General features: G+C 39.3%; 7 protein-coding genes across 7 annotated transcripts; 4 read left to right on the forward strand and 3 right to left on the reverse strand. All coding sequences in view use genetic code 12, as the record gives it.

Annotated features, from left to right (window-relative positions):
• The first annotated feature begins 1,035 nt into the window (after window positions 1–1,035).
• Window positions 1,036–3,627, forward strand: RJT20DRAFT_125923 (FAD-binding domain-containing protein). Its single transcript, XM_064916626.1, has one exon. It carries the CDS (start codon window positions 1,301–1,303, stop codon window positions 3,521–3,523), a length of 2,223 nt encoding a protein of 740 aa, XP_064776086.1. The 5' UTR covers window positions 1,036–1,300; the 3' UTR covers window positions 3,524–3,627.
• RJT20DRAFT_28447 (sulfiredoxin) lies at window positions 3,573–4,254 on the reverse strand. The gene has a single exon (XM_064919522.1). It carries the CDS (start codon window positions 4,016–4,018, stop codon window positions 3,623–3,625), a length of 396 nt encoding a protein of 131 aa, XP_064776087.1. The 5' UTR covers window positions 4,019–4,254; the 3' UTR covers window positions 3,573–3,622.
• An 831-nt stretch (window positions 4,255–5,085) lies between these two features.
• On the forward strand, window positions 5,086–7,437 carry FRE9 (Fre9p; the record flags this gene model as incomplete). Its single annotated transcript, XM_064921414.1, has 2 exons — window positions 5,086–7,048; window positions 7,148–7,437. 2 exons carry the CDS (start codon window positions 5,086–5,088, stop codon window positions 7,435–7,437), a joined length of 2,253 nt encoding a protein of 750 aa, XP_064776088.1.
• Window positions 7,438–9,190: 1,753 nt separating this feature from the next.
• Window positions 9,191–11,036, forward strand: RJT20DRAFT_125925 (sugar porter family MFS transporter). The gene has a single exon (XM_064916627.1). The coding sequence runs from the start codon at window positions 9,255–9,257 to the stop codon at window positions 10,914–10,916; it is 1,662 nt and encodes a 553-aa protein (XP_064776089.1). The 5' UTR covers window positions 9,191–9,254; the 3' UTR covers window positions 10,917–11,036.
• On the reverse strand, window positions 10,932–12,269 carry RJT20DRAFT_28441 (25S rRNA (adenine2142-N1)-methyltransferase). Its single transcript, XM_064919521.1, has one exon. It carries the CDS (start codon window positions 12,122–12,124, stop codon window positions 11,105–11,107), a length of 1,020 nt encoding a protein of 339 aa, XP_064776090.1. The 5' UTR covers window positions 12,125–12,269; the 3' UTR covers window positions 10,932–11,104.
• A 63-nt stretch (window positions 12,270–12,332) lies between these two features.
• Window positions 12,333–14,948, forward strand: MAK5 (putative ATP-dependent RNA helicase). Its single transcript, XM_064916628.1, has one exon. The coding sequence runs from the start codon at window positions 12,362–12,364 to the stop codon at window positions 14,900–14,902; it is 2,541 nt and encodes an 846-aa protein (XP_064776091.1). The 5' UTR covers window positions 12,333–12,361; the 3' UTR covers window positions 14,903–14,948.
• On the reverse strand, window positions 14,949–16,639 carry ERF1 (translation termination factor eRF1). Its single transcript, XM_064916629.1, has one exon. The coding sequence runs from the start codon at window positions 16,562–16,564 to the stop codon at window positions 15,251–15,253; it is 1,314 nt and encodes a 437-aa protein (XP_064776092.1). The 5' UTR covers window positions 16,565–16,639; the 3' UTR covers window positions 14,949–15,250.
• Window positions 16,640–17,195: the final 556 nt, after the last annotated feature.

Consider the following 17,195-nt stretch of genomic DNA (forward strand, 5'->3'; position numbering starts at 1 on the left):
GCTTAAAAAATACCACTCGCTATTGAGAAGATCAAATAGATAACTTTATTCAATGTCGTGCCCGAGTATAGGTCCTTCTTGCTACAACTCATACGATCACCCTTCTTGTAGACCATAAATTTCACAAATATTGCGCTAAACCGTAGGGTTCAATGGAACGGAATATGGGTATGCAATGCTGAAATGTTCAAAATACCTGTATTGGTATAGTCAACTCGTGGAGGAAGTCATCGAAGAAAAACTAGAGATGAAAGCCAGATTGTTAATTTCGTAATTGATCTTACGTTGTCCTGGTTACAGAGGGTTATATGTGACATTTTATCTGATTGGATCAATTGTAAATTCAAACCTTAATTCTGATGGTGCCAATTGGCAATGTAAGCGACACCAATACCCTCGTGAAACTTTACGGCATCACGCTCGGGGAGGGATTTCGTAAGTAAGGATACATGTGATTGATTCAAAATTAATTCCTTACATACGTAGCCAATAGAGGACGTGCCAAGTTATTTATAGTTCGACAGAATTTGAAAGATGATGTGTTGCCGAGGCTGGGCCTTACAAGAAATTTGAAGATTCCACTTAACTGAAAACCTCGTAAAATGCCAGGGGAGCAGTATTGCTTGCTCTCTTGATTACTATTGAAGAAAACTAATTAAAATGCATAATATCTGAACCGTGCATTTTCACCACCCTGCATATGTATGTATAAACAGTAAGCCCCAAAAGTTCAGGTTCATTCCTCACTGGTAGACAATAGATACCTACATTCTTTTCAATTCTTGAATCCTTCAAACCGTAGTATACTTAGTGTTGGATAAAAATCCAATGTAAAAATCATTGGAAGGGATTTAATACCGATCCCTTTCCGTACTTGAAAAAATTTAAACTTTTGCCCCAAATGTGGACGTAATCTTCCAACTTAAGAATATAAAAAGTTATCTTGGCACCTTCATTTCCTGTTAAAGAAGGTATAACATTATACTGCAAAAATTTTTAATAATCTTTTCATACATTTTAATTTGTCCAATACAACGCAAATTAAGACAACTTCCACTAAAAAATACAGACAATCTATCCCAGGCGGTTTAAAGTTAGCCAATTGCTGTTGATTATTTTCTTTTACCTTATTAGCTCTATTAGCTATATTATCTTCCGTTTTCTTGTTGCTATTATCCATGAAAGCTTGACCGTAGGCTACTTCTCTTGGTATATAATCAGACCAAGATCCAATTATCTTTCCCAAGAAAAAGTAGAATGAACAAGAAACTTCATAACTAATATTGTACTCTCAACCATCATGCATTTCTTATGGTACTGGGGTATTTTCCTTAGCTTTGTCACCTATGCTAGTGCACATGGTGCATCAGCCTATACCCGCTATGGAACACCACTCAAAGCATTGTACGGATGTTCCTACCAAATAAGTAAGACAGCAACATTCTGCACGGCAGGCAAATCATACGATATACCTTGTTTTTGTTCAAATCCTAATGCTTTCGCAACATTCACTGGCTGTTTGAGTATAACAGGAAGGAACACTACTTCGGTTATTCATAAGCTATTCGAGTATTGTGAAGAAGAAGGCAATGTAACACTCACACAGGAAATGTATGATGGTGCCTTTGCAAATTATACCAAATTTGCAACCCTTCCTTCTGACATAGAGGGATTCAATGCCTCATTACCTGTTGATGTACCTATCAAATTGAACGAAACACTTTCTGCGTTAATTGTCAAGTCTTACGATATGTTTTTAGACAACTACGATTATTCTCTCTATTATAGTGCTGGAATTCTTGGTTACTGGCTTCTCGTCCTCCTTTTGGGTGCCATTACCAACTGGAGCAAAATATTATTCCCTGGATTGGTCAAATCATTCACGGGAAAGGGTTCAAACCTCTTCAGAAAGTACGTAACTGTCCCTGCAACCATCCTGAAAAAGAAATCCAACGAGCAAAAGTTATGGAGATATTTCGATTTCTTGATTCCATCGAGACTTGAATCAGTTATCACCTTTGGTTTCATTGTAGTTACTATTGGACTCAGTTCTTGCAATTTGCATTACATTGAGGGGGATCCACTTTTTGACTCAAAGTTCCAGGTATTGAATCGTTATGTTGCTGATAGAACAGGAATTATCGCTACCGTGATTATGCCTTTATTAATTCTATTTGCAGGACGCAACAATTTTTTGCAATGGATTACTGGATGGAATTTTGCAACCTTTTTAGTTTACCACAGATGGATTGCCAGAGTTGATTTCATATTTGCTTTAATTCATACTCTTTGTTGGTCGCGTTCACTTCTTGCGGCAGATATGGCAGAAACTTACTTGATTTGGGGCTCCATTGCAGTTATTGCAGGTTTCATTATGTTCTTCCACGGTATTTTGTACCTTAGAAGAAGATGGTATGAGTTTTTCTTACTCACGCACATAATCATGGCTGCATTATACATCGCTGGAACTTGGATTCATGTTGTTGAATTGGGTTATGTGTGGTTCATGTATCCTGCAGTTGCAGTTTGGGTTTTTGATAGAGTTGTTAGAATTGGCAGATTAGTGGTCTTTGGATTTCCAAAAGCTGACGTTATCTTATTGGCAGATGAAACTTTGAAAGTGATAATTCCAAAACCGAAATATTGGCATTCCATACCAGGTGGACATGCGTTTATTCATTTTATCAGACCAAGCTGTTTTTGGCAATCACATCCATTTACCTTCACTGATTCAGTTGAGAACAAAGATAGCATTGTGTTGTATTGTAAAGTCAAAGGAGGAATCACTCATGGACTTTATCAATATTTAGCTGCACATCCAGGAAAGACGACACAAATTAGAGTAGGTGTTGAAGGTCCTTATGGAGAGCCCACACCAGCTAGGAAGTACGACTTAGCAGTTTTCATAGCAGGAGGAAACGGTATTCCAGGTATTTACTCCGAAGCAGTCGATGCGGCATTGAGAACGAAAGATAAGTCCAACAACATGGTGAAGTTGTATTGGGTCATTAGAGAATACAGATCATTGTTCTGGTTTTATGAGGAGTTATTAGAGCTCAAGAAGACTAAAATTCAAACTACAGTTTATGTGACAAGGCCAGATTCGCTCGCACACTTGGATGAATTCCATGCTAGACTTGCGTTTTCACCTAAGGAAAGTGTGTCTGAAAAATCTATTGAGGTCGAGGTTAAGGATAAAGAAATTATCGAAAAGTATACTCATATCAAAGATGAAAGCAGCGCTAGTTTTGGATCCGATAAAATAAACGAAGAAGAGGAAGCTAAGAGCGCTATTATTAGTATCATTAAACAAGAATTGAGTCATGTTAAATTTGTTGAAACTAGACCGGCTGTGGAGGATATTATTAAGACTGAAATTGAAGAATCTCCAGGATCCGTTGCCTTTGTCGCATGTGGACACCCAGCAATGGTAGATGACGTTCGTTACTCTGTTGTTCAGAACATTGAAAATCCTGAACACAAGCGTATCGAATTCTTTGAGCAATTACAAGTATGGGCTTAGTTCTTGATGAGTGAAGTGTGTGGTATTTATTTTTTTTTTTTCATTCTATAAAGTCTATAATTTGGATTCGTAATTCATTCTTTAATAAATATGTACATTTTAGGAATTCTGCTGGTCGATATCTTCGAACATCTGATCCACTGACCCGCCAAGGTATACTTTGAGAGTCTTTCTGGTGGCCGGTAAGATTTTACACTTGACCATTACTTGCTTGGAACCTTCCTTGCTAATACGCTCATAAGCTTGAAACCTATGGCATCCACCGAATGCAAAATAGTAGTTTTTGCCCTGTTCACGAACTTTAAATACGTCAATTGGGGGCAATTCACCAGCTTCAATGTCTGCAATTCCACAGGTTGCTGAAGCCATTGGAACTCCGTTTAGAGTGGAAACCATAGCGTCTATCTTCTGGTGATCCAAAACTGGGGGAATGGGTCTTCTAATTTCCTCAAGAGGTACTGATTCTACTTTTAAGGAAGCTGTTTGAAACGACATCGTGATCTACGAAAATTCTGAGATTTCTATCGAGTAAAGTATTCCAACCACAATAATTTTTATATCAGATAGAATATGGTATTCCTCAAGTATAAATACAATTCAAAATGACTGAGTTGCCAAAGAAAATATGTCATCTTGAAGGTGAGCCCTTTGCATCTGGCCTTTTTTCTTACTGATTAACAAAGCGAAAATAGTTCTAGAAACGCGACCGCAACCGTTATCTACGCAACAAAGAATAAGCTTGCGAAATTGGTTCGGTTGTATGCACGAAATCTAACTTGGAGAATAAGTATGGTTAAAAAATGACTACTGATGATTAGTACCACTACCATTAATTGCTAGATTATAAAAAAAGATAACGAGAGAAGAAGAGCAGCAAGCGGAAAACCCTAACGATAAGATTATGACTGTAGTTGGCCGATTTCTGGATTTTCATGATGAATGTGTCTTCTCTCCGCATGGCTCTCTGTCACCTCCAAGCGATGATATAAACAGTTTTAGACTTTAAGCGTCGCCATATCTGGCCCTGAGTGTGTAGAAGCGATAATGACCATACTAACCCTCTGGAGGTGATCTCCCATCCCCAGACGGCACCCATCCGAACTTCAAAAACTTTCTCCGAAGTCGGACTCGCTCCCATGTGCACAAATCTGCATACTTCCAGTTCCGTTCTCCGTTGTACCGTGCTACTTGAAGGAAAGTCACGTGCAGTAGAAAAACCTTCGTTACTGTGTAGATCAATTAGATAACTAATCACATCCACAGTGATAAATTAGCTGAACACATAACCTACGGTTTAACTTTAACTTTAACTGCAAGAGTGATTTCCATCTTCGGAAACGGCGATTGCCTTACAACTATATCTGAATCGGTGGTCACTATTTTCAACCATATATATATACATATCCTTTTATCGCATATCCTTTGTGCCCTCTGATTGTTGACAGTGCAAAATTTTTTCGTCCCAAAACATATCGTTTTCCGAGAAAAAATACAGTTGCAAAGAAAAGACGTTAACTGATCGATCTGATAACGTTCACACACCATATCAGGGGTACTTCTAGATGTATATATGGGCGGTATATGTGTCGTTTGTAGTGCTAGTACTACTTACGCCCTTTCTTATCCCCACCAGAACTCAAAACCCATGGCATAGGAAGTCAAAAGTGGTGCTATCCATTGCACTCCTTGTACTGTCCATCATAGCATTGACACCGGAAGCAGCGGTCAATGGAGCACCACTACATAAGTATGGGCAAGCTAAGATAGCATATTTAGGGTGTAATTACCAAATACTATCAACTGCATCATTTTGCCCAGCAGAATCCGGGGAATATGATCAATCGTGTTATTGTACAAACATCAACGCACTAGCAACGATATCACATTGTTATAAATATGGTCACCCAAAGGAAGTGACGTCTCTTCTAGACATGTGCAGAGAGGAATATAATGTTACGGTGACACCATCTCAATTTGAAGAGGCTCACCAGTACTACTTACATAGCGCCAAACCAGTGGATGGAGTTGTCGGATGCAATCATACTTCAATGGTGAATTTCCCAGTGAAATTGAACGATTCACAGATTCTTTTATACAAGGGAGCTTACCAACAATTTCTTGGTAACTACGATCTCTCAATGGATTACGGAGCATACGTAGTCTTGTACTGGATAGCGGTGTTTGTGATAGCGGCAATAGGCAATTGGTCCAAGATAATCGTACCAGGTATTTATAGAAATATCCTCACGGATCCATTCTCCAATTGGTTCAGGAAGAATATCAGCTTGCCAGCTACTAGAAGGAAACTGAAAACTAATGAAAAGAAGTTCCTTAAAGTTCTTGATTTTCTTGTGCCAACCAGGGCTGAAACTTTGATTCTTACTACCTTTTCAGCACTTTGCATTTACCTCATCTTCAATAAGATCCATTACTTTGAAGGTGATCCACTTTTTCACTCCAAGAAGTTGGCATTGCTCCGTTACGTTGGAGTCAGAGCAAGTGTATTGACCAGTCTGTTAATGCCGCTTCTCATTTTGTTCGGTGGCCGCAATAACTTCTTGCAGTGGTTCACAAGATGGGATTATTCAACTTTCATAACTCTTCACAGGTGGCTCTCAAGAGTAATATTTGTTATGGTTGTTGTTCACGCTGTGTGCTATTCACTCTACTTGAGACCCCAATATCGCAAAGGCGAGACATTGGAATCATATATAATTTGGGGAGGCGTTGCTACTGTTGCAGGTTTAGGAATCATGGTACAAGGGCTCCTAGTCTTGAGAAGAAAGTGGTACGAAATGTTCTTGCTCATCCACATTATATTGGCAACCGTTTTCATTATCGGGGCTTGGGTTCACGTTCTTGACCTCTACTGTACTTGGTTTTACTATTATACAACAATGATTTGGATATTTGATAGGGTCATCAGGATTGGCAGGCTCATTTCGTTTGGATTTCCGCAAGCTGAAGTTCACTTGGAAGCAGACGAGACTTTAAGGGTCGTAGTAGCAAAACCATCACATTGGGAAGTGATTCCGGGAGGCCATGCATTCATTCATTTTCTCCGACCCAGTTGCTTTTGGCAGTCACATCCATTCACTTACACCATTGATACCCACGACTCAGACAAAATTGTCTTATTCATCAAAGTGAAAAACGGAGTGACGTCATCGCTTTATGATTACTTAGTGACTCATCCACGTAGGAGTACTTCTATACGTGTAGCAATTGAAGGATCATATGGTGAGAAAACACCTGCTAGCAGGTATGATAATGCCGTGTTCATAGCCGGTGGAAATGGAATTCCTGGTATCTATTCGGAGGCATACGATTTGGTTAAAAAATCTAACAACAAGAGACAGAAAGTTAATATCATATGGGTGGTGAGAGAATATAAATCCTTGTGCTGGTTTTACGAGGAGCTATTGTCTCTTAAGGGGACACCAATTAATACGACTATATATGTGACGAGGCCACATTCTCGTTCCTTTTTACACGAATTTCATGACAAGGTTAAATCAGGCAGAAGTTTAATCGAAGTGGAGGATGAAGATGATACCGCGCAAGATAGTGCCGACAAAAACTTATTGTCATCAAGGTATCAAGCTGATTATGGAAGTTTGGGAGAATCTAGTACTGTCACATACGAAAACTCTACAGAGATGGTAGGATTTAGAGGTGAAGATTTTGTAACGAGGATACGTTCAGAGCTTTCGCACATCGAATTCAAAGAAGGACGCCCCAACATTGGACTGATAGTGAAGCTGTGTATCAAAGAATCTACTCTGTCTACATGCTTTGTAACATGTGGACATCCAGTAATGGTAGATGAGATTCGTGCCGCGGTGGTAGACAACATAGGAAATGAGGATAGAAAGAGGGTTGACTATTTCGAACAATTGCAAGTTTGGGCTTAAGGTTTTTAATTTTATAGAATAACACATGGTACTACCTTTTAAGATAATTATATAAACAATTACAGTAAACGCATGTACTCCTGGGGGAAGATTTTCCTGTCAATTCACAGTTATATTCTCGAATGATTATTTCGCTTGCTGCAGGTACTACTAACGCGATAGTTAATCGGAGTCTTCAATGAAAAGCCATTTCGCGAATATTTTATTTTGTGGAACATCCCTCACTTGGTTCAAGTGATTTGCAACTCGACTACAAGGTGATTGTCGTCTAGTCCTGATGAAGGTATTATCTTAAGGTAGATTGGGATTATGATGTATTATGAGAAGTTTTAACTTGAAGGATCGATCGCATAATGACAAATAACGTTTCAGACATTGAGGAAAGTATTTATTTGCAACAACAAGATACTGAGCGTTTTGCTCAAAAGGCTTTTTGCGAGCAATTCATTATGACCTCCACACCTCCAGTTAGCCCCAGGCATAAGAATATCACCCCACCAACTCCATACCTATGGGCCCACAAATAATTGGTATTCTTCATTATAGCAGGAAAAACCTAGATTAATAAAAATTGTTTGTGTGACTATGAATGGATATTTAACTTTTATGCAATACGGCTTAAACAACAGCGGCAATTTTGTGGCACTATAGTTGATGATCATGTTCATCACCTTTTCTTTTTGCCAGAATTTCCGAACATCTATCATAATACCATGGTAGCTCTGACAATGAAAGACAATTCGAGAATAGTATTGACTGCTTTTCATTTGGCTTCTCAGTCATATACTGAGGTGAGCCTATCGTGTAGAAATTTGTTCATGTTCCAAACTGTGCACGGATACTCTCGGCAGAAATGGGATTCTACAAAAACAAGCCACTTGATGTCAAGAAAAATTGTTCATAACCAAGTGTAGTTTGTAGTAGAACTAGATTTGTGTACTGCTTGTTGTTGGACTGCTACAGACTTTCCGATGATGTTCCATAAAAAAGGAAACTGTTCTTCCGGAAAAACAATACGCATTATGCAAGTATGCATACAATTTTTCCGATTTACAAAAAATATTCTTCTTTGGTCTCCTTTGTGTCAGTAGTTGGACTTTATGCAAACACCTCTTTCTTCTTACGCTAGAATCTATTGTAAATGGGAGATTAAATTCCAGAGCTTACTATAGTAACCCTTACATAATAGACCTCTCAACGGCAACTGCTTGAAATGGAGACGTCATCTCCTGACTTCTGGGTGGTGTCCCTGTTGCTCAATAGATGCAATAAAAGATCTTACCAAGGGAGGTATTCAATTGAAATCCCGCATAGCTTCATAGAGTCCTTATGTCCTTGGATGTATTCAAGAGAACAATTTCCCTACATGATAATAGAGGAAATTAGAAGAATTTATAATGGTACTTTACTGTGATTCTCCATACAAATTCTCTATTTTCTCCAGCAACTCTGAACGTGGTCACTAGGAAGCAACAGCTCCTGCAAAGGAGAGCTCCGTACTATTAACACCGGTAAGTGGGGATAACAACCTCACCAGCCGTCACCAGTTCTCCAAACTCTGGATTTAAACAAGGTGGGGGCATTTCGGAGAAACTGGAGACGCAATCGGCATACAAAGGACGCTTAATGAAAAAATTTTTTTAAATTTTTCCGGTCATGTAGGTTGTACCGTTTGCACCGTTTGCCGCAAATGTAGCAAGAAAGTTTTTCTGTTCCGCTTACCGACTACGAATTTGCTCCAAGTTGTATAAATTGAAATCAAATTTCTTGAATTATTGAATTATATTCCTCTTTCTTCATATTTTATTCAAGCAAATATGTCTACAAATGATATACCTTCGGGTACTCAAACTCCTATTGATGGAAACTCGCTCTTAGAGAAAGACAAAGTAGATCAAGGACCTAATGATAATATCGACGACCAATTACCAAATATTCCAGCCAAAGGATTAAAAGATTACTGGCTGATTTCAATTTTCTGTTTGTTAGTTGCCTTCGGTGGTTTCGTTTTTGGTTTCGATACTGGTACTATTTCAGGTTTTGTTAACATGACAGACTTCTTAGAAAGATTCGGTCAGGTTCATGAAGATGGAACATACTACTTGTCCAACGTTAGAGTCGGTTTACTTGTCTCTATTTTCAACATTGGTTGTGCTGTTGGTGGTATTTTCTTGTGCAAAGTCGGTGATATGTATGGTAGAAGAGTCGGCCTTATGTTCTCTATGTTGATCTACGTTGTTGGAATTATTGTACAAATCTCTTCTAGCCACAAATGGTACCAAATTTGTATCGGTCGTGCTATCACTGGTTTGGCTGTTGGTACCGTGTCCGTCTTGTCTCCTTTGTTTATTGGTGAAACTGCACCAAAAAGCTTGAGAGGAACGTTGGTCTGTTGTTACCAATTGTGTATTACTTTCGGTATTTTCCTTGGTTACTGTGTTACCTTCGGTACCAAGAAGTTGAGTGGTACTAGACAGTGGAGAGTTCCTTTAGGTTTGTGTTTCCTCTGGGCTATTTTCTTAGTTCTTGGTATGCTTTGTATGCCCGAGTCTCCAAGATACTTAGTTGAAAAGCACAAGATTGAAGACGCAAAGAAGTCTATTGCTAGATCCAACAAGTTAAGTGTTGAAGACCCAGCTGTCTACACCGAGATTCAATTAATTCAAGCTGGTATTGACAGAGAAGCTTTAGCTGGCTCTGCTTCATGGACTGAATTGATTACTGGTAAACCTGCAATTTTCAGAAGAGTTGTTATGGGTATTATGTTGCAATCATTACAACAATTGACTGGTGACAACTACTTCTTTTACTATGGTACAACCATTTTCCAAGCTGTTGGAATGAAGGATTCTTTCGAAACATCCATTGTTTTAGGTGTTATCAACTTTGCTTCCACTTTTGTTGGTATCTGGGCCATTGAAAGATTTGGTAGAAGATTATGTTTGCTTACTGGTTCTGCTGGTATGTTTGTTTGTTTCATCATTTACTCTGTCATTGGATCTGTCCATTTATACAAGGACGGCGAATATAATAACAATAACACCTATGTCTCATCTGGTGATGCTATGATCTTTATTACCTGTTTATACATTTTCTTCTTTGCTTGCACATGGGCTGGTGGTGTTTACACAATTATCTCAGAATCTTACCCATTACGTATCAGAGCCAAGGCTATGGCAATTGCAACTGCTGCTAACTGGTTGTGGGGTTTCTTGATTTCTTTCTTCACTCCATTTATTACTGGTGCTATCCACTTTTACTACGGTTTTGTTTTCACTGGATGCTTGCTCTTTTCTTTCTTCTACGTTTACTTCTTCGTTAACGAAACGAAGGGCTTGTCTTTGGAAGAAGTCGACGAATTGTACGCCGAAAACATCAAGCCATGGAAGTCTTCCAACTGGGTTCCTCCAACTCCAGAGCAGATGGCCACTACCACTGGCTACGCTGCCGAATCTAAAGCTCAAGTTGAACAGGTTTAAGGTTCCAATTAATGTTTGCATGCATTCATGATCACTTCATAGTTATGTAATATCAGAGCTAACAATTTATAGAGAAATAGCTCCAATGAAAAATATGATACGATAGTTTTTTGTTTTAATATCTTTGTTGTTGTAAGTAGTAATGATTTCCTTAAAAACATATTATCAGGGCTATACGGTTCTTACAACTATTCACCTATTGTTATACAAAAATTATTCCTTTTGGACCCCAGGTAAAGTTCCTTTTTGGTAAACTTCTTTTTCTTTTTGGAAACTTGACCACTCCAGTCGAATAGCCAATATGCCACTTTCTTCGCTTCATACGCAAAGATCTGTTTGAATCCAAGCTCTTTCATGATATTCTGTAGTAGTTCGTTATCAAAGTAACGAGAATTAGTAATGCAAGGGAGTGGTAGAACTAGAAATAACGAACTGATGCTTCCTTTAACGGGTTTCTTCAAGAATTTGGTCATTCTTACAAGCATATCACCTCGCTCTTTCGGCGAAGGCACGAAATTAATCACTAGGGAGCAAGAAATCAAGTTGAACCTCTCGTCATCACTTGTGGGTAGTGGTCTTTGCATGAAATCTTGTTCTACTATAAGAGGACTCTGAGAATTTAAGTCAATTCTAACGATATTTTTGAAAATATTGCAAGTTGATATGACGTTCCGCGTGCTGAGGCACCCTATTTCCAAAGCATTAACGTCGTTGAGCCTATCCTTGTACTGAGGTTGTTTGAGCCACTCAACCAATTTCTTTGACGAATCCCCACCACGTTTTGAGTTCTGACCCTGTGTTGAGGCAGACTGGTAAGCTCCTATTCCCCCTCTTGCCGTAGTTTCAGCGTCTATTTCTGCCAATTGTTCTATCAATTGGCGTGTAGTAAGCTTTTCATCGATCTTCACCACTGGTAGTTGATCTGTACTCTCAAGGCGAAACTTATTCTGTGCATTTTCATAATAACTCCTCTCCCTCTTTCCCGTTGAAAGAACCTCTAAGTAGTTATCTACGGTTATTTCCGCCAAACCTTCCGCTTTCTTCAATCTTTTTATAATGGCATATTTATTCTTCTGTAAAACATGGAATCTTCGTATCAACCCTCTTGCCTGCTGTGGTTTCAAACTTTTTGGTACAATGCCCTTATTGGTTATAGTACTCGGACGCTTCAAAAGTCCCGGTCTTTTTTTCTTACCACCAACTGCCATTTTTCTAACAACTACGCTCTACAAGAACTCGAATCTACTAATAAGAACATCGATAATTCTCCATTTATATCAATAGAACTACCATATAATTATTATTATGGAGAAACGCATTTTGAAATTTATTTTTTGTCTGCAGGATAATTTTTCAGTCGATGAGGTTATATTTTTCACAGTAGTTAAGTATTTGGGATGTGAATTATGGAGTATAAGTTAGGACAAGTAAGGTAGTAGCAGACGATGGCTCCAAACAATAAGAAGCCCAACAAGGGTACCAAGAAATTTTCGGGAAGTAAGAAAAACTCGGGAAACAAAAAGAGCCAGGGCAATAAGAAGAATTCTGGAGACAAAAAGACTACTTCCCCCAATAAGAAGAAGACTCACCAAGTAAGGAAAATTCCTACTTTGAAGCAGAAATTGAAGAGAGAATCCAAGGTTGTCAAAGTAGACAATCTTTTATGGAAACCAGTGGAGGTTCCGGACAATCTTGATGACTGGGAGGGATTCTACGGTTTGGAAGAAATCGATGGAGTTGACGTAAAAGTTGTTGACGGAGTTGCCAAGTTTATAGTTAAAGAAGACGTGAACGAGGAGGAAGAGGAAGACCGAGAAGAAGAGGGAGAAGAAGAAAATGAACAAGAAGCAGTTGTCGAAGAAAATGCAGAAATCGAAAACTCACAAGACAAACATTCTGATGACGAAGAGTTCACTGGTTTTGGAGATGAAAACGAAGAAGACGATGTGGCTACCAATTCCAACGACGAGGAGATGGGCGACGTGTTGGAAGAAGATGAAGAAGATGAAGAAGTTTCTGAAGAAGAAAATATTGAAGAAGACGAGCAATCCGAAGGAAACGATAACACCACTACAAAAGAGGAGTTGCTCGAAAATGTTTTCCACAATGCTACATTCACTTTACCAGATGATGATATCAACTTGCCGCATTGGCAAGACTCGGAGTCTAACCTTTCTCTTTCTCCATATACTCTCCATGGACTCTCAGTTTTAGGTTTCGACAAACCAACACCCATCCAGAAAAAGACTATTCCTATTGCTATGGAAGGCAAGGATGTCGTAGGTAAGGCCATTACTGGTTCGGGTAAAACCCTTGCCTATGGTATTCCAATTTTGGAGCGTTATCTTGGTAACCTCGAAACTATCAATAGTAACAGACAAAAGAAGATCATCAATTCTCCAACCGGTATAATATTTGCACCCACAAGAGAATTAGCCCATCAAGTGGTTAACCACTTGAACACAATTGCTAAGTACTCGCCATTGTCCCAGAATGGTATCGTCAGCATAACTGGAGGTTTGTCTATCCAAAAGCAAGAGAGATTGTTGGCACATGGACCAGGAGTCTTAGTGGCTACTCCAGGACGTTTCTTGGAGCTTATTCAGAAGGATGAAGAGCTTGCAAAGAGATTATCTTGTACTGATATCATAGTTCTTGATGAAGCAGACAGATTATTGCAGGATGGCCATTTTGAAGAGTTCGAGACCATTTTAGAATTGTTCAGAAAGAGTCGTCCTAAGAACAAGACCATTGGATGGAAATGGCAAACTTTAGTGTTCTCTGCTACATTTTCCAGAGACTTGTTTGGAAAGTTGGACAAGCACCAGAAATCTCACAAGAAGACCACATCACTGGGCAGTTCTCTTATTGACAATGAGGAGATCTTGACTCTCTTAAACGAAAAGTTGAAGTTTAAAGATACTAAACCAGCATTGATCGATGCCAACCCCAAGGAGATTGTTTCTGGACAAGTTACCGAAGCTTTAGTGGAATGTGGAGCAACTGAGAGAGATCTTTACTTATACTATTTCTTGCTCATGTATAAAGGTACTACTTTAGTCTTTGCCAACTCTATCGATTCCGTAAAGCGTCTTGTTCCTTTCCTCAACAACTTGAACATCCCAGCTTTCTCCATTCATTCTTCGATGATTCAAAAGCAGAGATTGAGATCTTTGGAACGCTTTCAGCAAGCCAGTGAAAATAACGAGATTGCAGTTCTTATTGCTTCAGATGTTGCAGCCAGAGGTTTAGATATCCCTAACATCGACCACGTAGCACATTATCATTTACCTCGTTCAGCTGACATCTACATTCATAGATCCGGTAGAACTGCCAGAGCAGGAAAGGAAGGTGTCTCTGTGATGTTCTGCTCCCCACAAGAATCTTCTGGACCTCTCAGAAAGTTGAGACGTCTTGTAGCAAGCAACTCCAACAAGAACTCCAAGTTGAACATGCATAATGATGTCAAGTTGTTACCTATAGAAATGGACTTAGTATCACAATTGAAGCCAAGAGTCGTTCTTGCTTCGAAATTAGCTGATGCCGCTATCTCGAACACTTCAACCACCAAGGAAGATTCGTGGGTGAAGGCTGCTGCAGAAGAGCTTGGTGTTGACGACTTGGCGGACTTGGAAAACTTCGAAGATGACTTCATCAAGAAGCAAAGAAAGAGAAAGGAGGGTAAAATGCTTACAAATGACGAGAAGAAGAGAATCAGGTATGAATTGAAGCAATTGTTGAGTACCACCATCCGAAAGAACTCGAGAAGATCTTACTTGACAAGTGGATTACAGAATTTAGCACATGAAATGGTCACCGGAGGAGGACATGATGATGTTTTAGGTCATGCCAAGGTGAACGCTTTACAGGATATTCAAGGTAAAAAGAAGGAGAAGAAGGGAAAGAAGGAAAGTTCAAAGCCAAACAAGGTAACGAAGCCAAAAAAGAATAACAATAATAGCAACAAGTCTAAATCAAAGAAATAGTAACATTAAGAATCATAGATATATAGAGTTATTTAATTCGACAACAATGTATCATAGTTATAATGGAAACAATCATAAAATGCACTAGGTAGAGAGAATTGCCAATTCTCTTCAACAAGATCAATGTTCATCTGCAAATACGTATTCGGTGGAGTAAAACTATCGTCTAACGATATTAACTGTACATTGAAATCAAAAACTAGAAGAGTGGAAGGAACTTAATAAACAAATCGAAAAGCTTGTATAAAAACCCAAAGAAAGAAGTATGACATCAGACTTATCCGCAGCCACCTTATGATAAAGAAAACCGACCACAGAGTCGCCCAAATATGTATTTTGCATCTCTATTTAAATGAAATCATCATCGTCGTCAAAGTATTCGTCATCATCGGACTCATCAGCCAATTGCTCGAAGTTGACCTTGTATCTCAATAAGGCTCCAATACCACCGAAACCCTGGACGAACTGGGCACCCTCCGAGGATCTGTCGGTGACGAATTCCAAGTTGGCACCGTAATTCTTGTAGTTTTCTGCTAACCATTCCAAGAATGACTCTTCCTTGATGATTTCCATTTCAGTGCCAGTCTTGCTATCCAATTGCCAGGACTTGTCAGGCAACTCTGGGTTGGCATGCTTGATGACTTCCAAACCTTCAATGTCCTTCAATATGTAACGGATAATGTTTAAGTTTTCGTAGACAATGACGGTTTCACATGCACCTAAGTCCAATGCCTTCAAGGTGTCTTCAATACCATAACAGAACTTACCAGTGTCCTGGGAAATCTCGTCGAAGTATTCGTTTAACAACTTCTTCTCTTGCACAAACTTAACGTTGGATAAAGTCTCAGCAGACAATTCAATGGCCTGGTTGAAACCGTTCTCTCCACCGTAAGAAATATCCACAATCTTGATGACCTTGGCCAACAATCTGTTATCGAACAAGTCCGATTTGGAAAGTTCAGTCTTGAAATCTGCAGAACCAGCTAAGATTAAGCCCTTGACGTTGACCTTATCGGCTGTGATGAAGTTTTGAACTGCCACTTCGGCAACCTTTCTAAGGTAGTTGTGTCTCTTTTCTTCTCTAAGACGAGAGAAACGAACAGCGGATTGACCACCTCTACCGTGCTTCTTTGGAAGATCGACGGTGAACTTGTGCAACACTTCTCTGGTATTACCCGAAACGGCACCGAAGAGAGCTCCGTTACCATCCATGATGATGAAACCGAATCTGTCGTCGTTTTCCAACAATTCGGAAAGAGCCTCTACGTGGAATTTGTTGTCACAAAGGTATAAGGTAGTGTTGATGGGTTTGAAAGGTTCGAAATCGATGTTCAATTTCTTTTCCTTGCCTTCATCGGTTATGACATCTCCACAGTAGACCACCAATCCATTTCTAGGCACTGAGTTGTACAACTTCAACTTCTGCTGGGTCGAAGTGATGGCAGACAAAACCGACAAACGGTTGACACGCGACTTGATGTTAGACGCCGTACCGTATTCATCGGTCAACTTCTTCTGAATCAATGAGATCTGTCCGTTGGGAGGAATCACCAATGAAATCATCGACGTACCATTACCTCTTGCTTGCTCCAACGATTTGATCAACTTCTTGACCTTCCAGATCTCGATGTTTTTTTCGGCGTCTGTATCCTGACTCGACATTCTAGCTGTGCAATTTATATGTAGACGCTTCCAGAGATGGACTAATGGCTGAAACAATCCTTCAATCCATAGTTGTACAACCTGTTGGTTGTAAAAATTTGTGAAAAATGATGCCTGCGCCAAAAAGAAAATGAAAATTTGAGGGTCACGTGATGGCAATGGGAATTGGAATTTTTGGAGACGTGAAGATCTCTGCCGCAGTAGTGGGGGAAGGGTGGGGAGAAGAGTGAGAATGAAGAGAGTGAGAAGAATGTTAGTGAGAATAATGTTAGTGAGAATAATGTTAGTGAGAATAATGTTAGTGAGAATAATGTAAGTGAGAATAATGTTAGTGACAATAATGTGAGAATGAAGTGGGTGAGAATAAAGTGGGTGGGGAGTAGTGAGTGAGTTTAGTGAATGAGTGTATAAGTAAATGTAGTGTGAAGGTAGTGAGTGAGAGTATAAGTGTATGGGTGAGTATACAATATTATTGTATTATTGTATCATTGTATTCTTGTATCATTGTATTAGTGAATTGGTGTGTGTTTGTAAATTATGAGTGGATTAGTGGATTAGTGCACAATGTATTAGTGAGTGTGAGTGAGTGTATAAATGTATTAGTGAATGGGTGAGTGAGTGAGTGAGTGAG

The sequence above is a fragment of the Scheffersomyces xylosifermentans genome (genome assembly GCF_036884685.1).
Source record: "Scheffersomyces xylosifermentans strain CBS 12540 chromosome Unknown RJT20scaffold_2, whole genome shotgun sequence".
NCBI lineage: Eukaryota > Fungi > Ascomycota > Pichiomycetes > Serinales > Debaryomycetaceae > Scheffersomyces > Scheffersomyces xylosifermentans.